Genomic DNA, 6,496 nt, shown 5'->3' on the forward strand with positions numbered 1-6,496 from the left:
GTAACAGACTCCCATCCTCTCCCAGGCCCAACCCCCTGGCCTCCCCTCCGCGGGCTGGCTCTGTGCACCACCTGCCTCCATCCGGGTCACCACCCCTCCCCACGGCCTCGCCCCTCAGAAAGCCGCCACCACGGCATCGGATTCTCCGGGCCCGGCTTCCCTTTCGCCTCGCTCTCCATCCGGCCCCCAGCGCGGTGGGGACAAAGGCTGCCGCTGTTCCTCCGACCTCCAAGGGGTTAAAGTCTCGGTCCCGCCCCTTCCCGCCTGGCTGGCGGGAGTATGAATAGCCTCGCTCCCACTCCCGACTCTCTGTCGCTCCGGCTGCTCCTTGCCCCGCCCTGTCATTGTCCCCACTAGTCTCCTTTTCCCTTTCATCCTAAAAGCTTTGAGAGCCGCTGGCTCTTCCCAGTACCCCGCGTCTCTCCACCTTCGGTGGGCCAGACGAGCAGGATGGAGGGCTGCCTGGGGGAGGAATCCTTCCAGATGTGGGAGCTCAACCGGCGCCTGGAGGCCTACTTGGCCCGGGTCAAGGCGCTAGAGGAGCATTATGAGCTGCTCAGCGCGGAGCTCGTGGGTCTCCGGGCACAGTCCGGGGACGCCCCCTGGCGCGCCCGTGCCGACGACGAGCTCGCAGCCCTGCGGGCCCTCGTCGACCAGCGCTGGCGGGAGAAGCACGCGGCCGAAGTGGCGCGCGACAACCTGGAGGAGGAGGTGGAGAGCGTGGCGGGCCGGTGCCAGCAGCAGCGGCTGGCCCGCGAGCGGACGGCGGAGGAGATGGCCCGCAGCCGGCGCGCGGTCGAGGCGGAGAAGTGCGCACAGGCCTGGCTGCGCGGCCGCGCCGCGGAGCTGGAGCGCGAGCTGGAGGCTCTGCGCGCGGCGCACGAGGAGGAGCGCGCCGGCCTGATGGCGCCGGCCGCCGGGGTTCCCTGCCGCCCCGGCCCGCCCCGCGGGGCCCCCGCGCCGGGCCCCGAGGTGGAGGAGCTGGCGCTCCGGCTGGGCGAGGCGTGGCGCGGGGCCGTGCGCGGCTACCAGGAGCGCGTGGCGCTCATGGAGTCGGCGCTGGGCCAGGCCCGCCAGCGGCTGGGTCGCGCGGTGCAGGGCGCCCGCGAGGGGCGCCTGGAGCTGCAGCAGCTGCAGGCCGAGCGCGGCGGCCTCCAGGAGCGCAGGGCGGCCCTGGAACAGAGGCTGGAGGGCTGCTGGCAGGAGCGGCTGCAGGCCACTGAGAAGTTCCAGGTGAGGGGATGGGGGCCCTGGGCGAGACGAGGCTTCGAAAAGTCCCTACGGGGCTCAGAGACCTTCTGGGGGAGGGACTGGGGGTGCGGGTGCGCATGGCGCCCATTCAGGGACCACGTCTAGGAGAACCCACGGCTGGGGGCCGAGGCCCTAGACTGTCACAGCTCCCTCTGGAGTAGGGTGGGGATGAGGGCTTCAGAGCCTTCTCACACGCCCGGGAAGGGCAGACAGGCCCAAGTCCTGTGTAGCAGCCTCCCACTGTCTAGATGGACCCCTATAGGTTCTGCCGTCACCCACAAAGTGCCCAGGACTTGCCCCCTCAGCGCCGAGTCTCATGGTCCTGCTACGCAGAACCTCCTGTTTCTAACCGCCTCCCCTCCCCCACTGGTGGGAGCGAGGGGCCCTGGACCGGGGGCCGCCTGCCCTTGTCCCGTATCAGGCTTCTCCACTCCCTGAGCACATTCCAGAAGCCTGGGACAGCTGCTCCCCCGTGGCACTGCACAGATGGGACCAACAGCTGAGAAAACAGCCCCTTGCCTGGGCCTGAGGGAGGTTTGGCCATGGCCACCTCCCCACCCAGCCCTCCTTGGGAGGAGACAGATTCCAGAACACGTGGGAGGTGGAGGGGGCGGGGCATGGCGTGAGCCGCAGGAGCCGGTGACCCGGTCGGGGGCAGTTCGGCCTCCCGTCCTGCTTTCCAGGCCTCTTGAGTAATCGTTTTTCCTTCTGCTTCCACTTTCCCCCTCTCCCCGCTGTAATCCCTCTGCCTTCCTCCCTCACGGTGCCCTTCCTGTGGGAGCTCAATGCGAGCTGCATATGCAGCCACTGAACCAGCATCCTCAGAGGAGGAGCCTGGCCAGGCCAAGGCTGAGAGGGTCCCTTCTCCAAGGCTCTCGAGGGGTTCTCTGGGCGGGGAGGCAGGAGCCCGCTCCACGGGCAGGAGCAGAAGGTGCTCCGTCGGCAGCTAGGGCATGCGGGCTGGCCGGCAGGCAGCTCCCTGGCCCTTACCGATTGCCTCCCGCTTGCCCTGCAGCTGGCCGTGGAGGCCCTGGAGGAGGAGAAGCGAGGCCTCCAGACTCAGATCGCCCAGGTCCTGGAAGGTCGTCAGCAGCTGGCACACCTGAAGATGTCCCTGAGCCTGGAGGTGGCCACATACAGGTACAGGTTGGCCCAACCCACCTGTGCACGCAGACACACACATTCGTGCAGGGTCAGAGGCTCCTCGGCCGAAGGGGCCCGGAGTCACAGGCAGTGGTGGCTCTGCCACCACTAGGTTCTGTGACTTTGTCTAGGCCGATCCCGTCCACACCAGGACGTGTCCCCCTTGAGCCCGCCTGCTCCCCTGTGGGGCCAGGACCAGAGAAGTGTCCTGTGCCCAGGGAATCCCCAGGGGGAGGTGAGGAGACAGGCTGGACACATGTGAGGCTTCTGCACCCAGACCCTACCCCAGGGACTGTGTGTCACCAAGGGGTGACGTCCTTGGGCAGCCTCAGGAAGGAGGAGCCGCAGGTGCGGGGAGGGGGTGCTGGCTCACGCTGACAAGTCTCCTTGTCCAGAGGATGGAAGGCGGGCTGGGGGACGCCGAAGGCCCCTTCTGTCCTGCACGTTTTGGGGCCTGACCCCTCTCAAGCCCTAGCCTCTCGCCCCCCCCCCCCCGTCTCCTGGTCACAGCCCCTGATGGCTCAGGGAAGGCCAGGACTGAGGAGGTGCTGCTTCTCTGGCCGCGAGGCCCTGGGCCAACTCGCAGCCTCTCCTGGGACTCGGCCCGGTTGGCCGAGGGTCCAGTGATGGAGCCTGAGGAAGGGCTTTGCCACCATGAAGGGCCGAGAACACCAAGCCCGTGGGGGGCGAGGGCTGGATGGGCTGTGAGGACAGCACCCCCGGAGTCCACAGGCAAACCAAGGTGGGGGGGCCCGGGACAGGTTCCAGAGGAGAGAGGAGGAAGGTAGGTGAGGGCCCAGGAATGAAGGACACTAGCTGCCTGGGGACAGGACACAGGTTAGAGCAGAGGACACTGTCCAGACCTGGAGGCCGGGAGGAGGAGCTGAGAGCTGATGCTCAGTGGGACCTGCTGAATCGGGTGGTCCTCCCCCTGCTGGTCCTTTCCTCCTCTGTCCCCACGGGGCACGGAGGCAGGGGCATGGACACAAAGGCCTCCACTGCACCGAAGTGCTTGGGATCCAGATGAGGGCCTCGATCCCATCCAGCTGGGCCCTGGGTTTCCAGGCTTGAAAGGATTTGGGCAGACGGGGCTGGATTCTTTTGCTTTTGTCTGCAACTAGCTCTGGGGGCCCCGGGGGAGAAGGGGGGAGCCTGTCCCATGGGAACAGCTTGAGAAGTCCCACTTCCCCTGGGAAGCCCCCTCCTCCAACCTCCAGATGGCCTGCGGACAATGGCAGCAATTAGCATGAGAATGGTCCCCCCACAGAGGATGAGGTCATGGGCCTGGGGCAGGGAGGGGGAGACCAGTCTGAGCAAAGTGGGCATGTGGACACTGAGTCTGCTGTGTGGGAACCCGCCTGTGTGTCTGTCAGCCCAGCTGCGAGTCCCAAGCATGTGTGTGCCACTGCGTGACCCAGCGTGTGATGTCTGGGTACGTGGCCACGTGATTCCACGCACACAGCCAGCTGTACCCGCGTGTGTGGCTCTGGGTGACAGTGAACCGGAAGCCTGCACTGCCCTGTATTCCCCAGTAGACCTGCCTGCAGGCAGAGGGCTGACCCAGCTCTCCCTCCCTGTCCCCAGGACCCTCCTAGAGGCTGAAAACTCCCGGCTGCGGACACCTGGCGGGGGTCCCAAGGCTTCCTTTGGCTTCCAGGGTAAGAGCTGGGCCAGGCCCCCTCCCCAGAATGCTGCCTTCCCTTGCTCTCCAGTCTAAGTCTTGACCCCTTGGCCCGACAGCTCAGGTCGGGGGCAGGGCAGGGCCCACGGCTCTTGCCGGAAGTGGTCGCTGCTCTGTGGCCCTGTCCCCCTGCCAGTACCTAGTGCCAGTTTTTTCTCCTCTGCCTTTCCAGACCCCAAGCTGGAGCTGCACTTCCCTGGGACCCCAGAGGGCCGACGTCTGGGACCTTTGCTCTCTGTCTTGAGCCCTACACCTCTCTCCTCGCCCTTACCTGATACCCTTGAGACGCCAGTTCCTACCTTTCTGAAGAGGCAGGAATTCCTCCAGGCCAGTACCCCGACCTTGGCCAGCACCCCCATCCTACCCGCACCTCAGGCTCCCTGCCCCGCTACAGATGGGGCGGTCAGAGCCCAGGAGGCCACTCCCTCCGTGGTCCAGCCACAGGGTGAGAGGCAGCAGCTTCCACAGGCCACGTGGGGCGAAGCCAGTGAGGGCATCCCTGCCAGCCTCCTGCTGGCCCCAGAGGAACCTGGGGGCAAGCAGCAAGAAGCTGGTAGAGGCCAGTGCCCTGAGGATCAAGCCTCCTCGGCCCCACCCCTCAGCCCCGAGCACCCCAGTTTAGAGGCCGAAGGTGGAGAACCAGGGGAGTCTGGAGCGTCCAGCAGATTCCGGGGGGAATGTGAAGGACACGTCGGGGAGCCGGCAGAGAAGGAAACAGCCACAGAGGTCGGAGTGCTGAGCAGTTCGCAGCAGGACACACGGCAGGAAGAGGAGGACCTGAACAAGGAGGAAATCGCGGACGCCTGGAGTCCTTCGGAGAAAGAAGCTCCGAAGTCTCTGGAAGAGGATGCCCAAGAGTCACCGACGTCTCTGGAGAAGCAGAACCGCGAGACGCCGACAGCTCGAGCGGAGGAGAGTCAGGAATCTCCGCGGTCTTTAGACGAGAGCTGGGAAGCACTCCAGGGTCTGGAAAAGGAGAGTCGAGAGCTAGAGGCGTCTTTGGAGGAAAAAGACGTGGAGGGGGAGAGCGCCCTGCGAGAAGGGGCTCCAGGACTTCAGCCGATGGGGAGAGAGGCCCCCCCCACACGGCGGCCCCTAGAAGAGGAGAAGCAAGGACTTACGAGATCTCGTGAAGATGGTCTGGAGACGTTTTTATATCCAGGAGAGGAAAATCAAGAGTCGGTGAAGTCTCCGGCCGAGGGGAGCTTCGAGGCATTGACAGCTCGAGACAAAGAGCACCCGGGGCCGCCGAGGCCTCTGGGGGAAGACCCGACGACACTGGGACCTTGGGCAAATGGGAAGCCAGAGCCCCTGGGGTCTCTTGGAAAAGACCAGGAGGTAGTTAGACCTCTCGAAAAAGAGGATGGAGAGTTATTAAGGCCCCTGGAAGGAGAGAGAGGAGAGGTGGCGAGGTGTTTAGAAACGGAGAACCTAGAACCCATGAGGTCTGCCGGGGACCCGCAAACAGCGACGTCTACGGGAGCACAAGAGCTGTCGCGACCTCCGGAGGAAATGCATCGGGAGACGACGAAGCCTCTGGAAGCGGAAGTTCAGGAACCACGGGGGCCTGGGGAAGAGAACCGAGAGTCAGGGGGGCCCCTGGAAGAGAACCAAGGATCACGCGGCTCTTCGGAGGAGAGCGACCGAGAAAGCGCGAGGCGTCCAGCAGCGGCAGACGAGGAAACGCGGGCGGACCTGGAAGAGGACAGCCTGGGGGACGAGGGGGATCGGGAGCTGCTGAGGCCACTGGAAGAGGGGGGACGGGAGCCGTTCAAGAGCCGCCATCTGGAGGTAAGAGACGATCCCAGTGCGGGGGGCCAAGAACTGGGCAAGCAATGCCCTGGAGGCGGGCCGGAGTGGACGAGGGGCTTGGGGCAGAGCCGGACCTGAAGGAGGGGGGTGGCTTCCCTGGGAAGGAGCCGTCTGTGGGGGAGGGAGGGCTGTGTCTGGCTGCCACAGCGGGGGCCTGGGGGGCCGGCGAAGGGCACCCCAAGCCCAAAGAGCAGAGGGTCCCGGCTGAGGGAGCCCGTGGGGAGGAGGGCACTGAAGGCCCCCAGGACCCTGAAGGGCACCCAGAGCACGTGGTGGCTTCGGGCTTCCGATCTCCCCGAGGAACGTCAGAGGGGACAGAGCCGGTGTTGGAAGGTGAGGGTGGCGAAGATGAGGTCAGCTCGGCGCTGGAGCCGGCCGCGGCCGAGGCTGCCGCAGGAGCCGGGCAGAGGCTGGAGCAGGAGGCGGTGGGGCTGGAGGACCCAGGCCGCCCAGGGGAGAGGGGTGAGGAGGCGAAGGGGGCGCCGGACTTGGAAGGGCCTGCAGAGGACCCAGACGGGACGGCCGCTCTGGAGCCAGGGAGGAGCAGGGAGCCCCTGGAGCCCCCCGCAGCCGGGGCGGGGGTGAAGCCTGGGGCCCCCTGGGCAGCAG

At 66.2% G+C, this 6,496-nt stretch overlaps 1 protein-coding gene across 1 annotated transcript in view; it reads left to right on the forward strand.

Moving 5' to 3' along the window:
* Positions 1 to 263: 263 nt before the first annotated feature.
* The window catches only part of NES (nestin), an 8,967-nt gene continuing 2,734 nt past the window's right edge, over positions 264 to 6,496 (forward strand). Inside the window, exons 1-5 of the mRNA XM_039867284.1 lie at positions 264 to 1,233; positions 2,267 to 2,391; positions 3,979 to 4,052; positions 4,248 to 5,866; positions 5,992 to 6,419. Coding sequence (XP_039723218.1) covers positions 451 to 1,233; positions 2,267 to 2,391; positions 3,979 to 4,052; positions 4,248 to 5,866; positions 5,992 to 6,419 — 3,029 coding nt within the window. The 5' untranslated portion in view covers positions 264 to 450. The remainder of the gene's footprint in view (positions 1,234 to 2,266; positions 2,392 to 3,978; positions 4,053 to 4,247; positions 5,867 to 5,991; positions 6,420 to 6,496) is intronic.

Source organism: Pteropus medius, unplaced genomic scaffold (assembly GCF_902729225.1).
Source record: "Pteropus medius unplaced genomic scaffold, Ma_sr-lr_union100, whole genome shotgun sequence".
Taxonomy (NCBI): Eukaryota; Metazoa; Chordata; class Mammalia; order Chiroptera; family Pteropodidae; genus Pteropus; species Pteropus medius.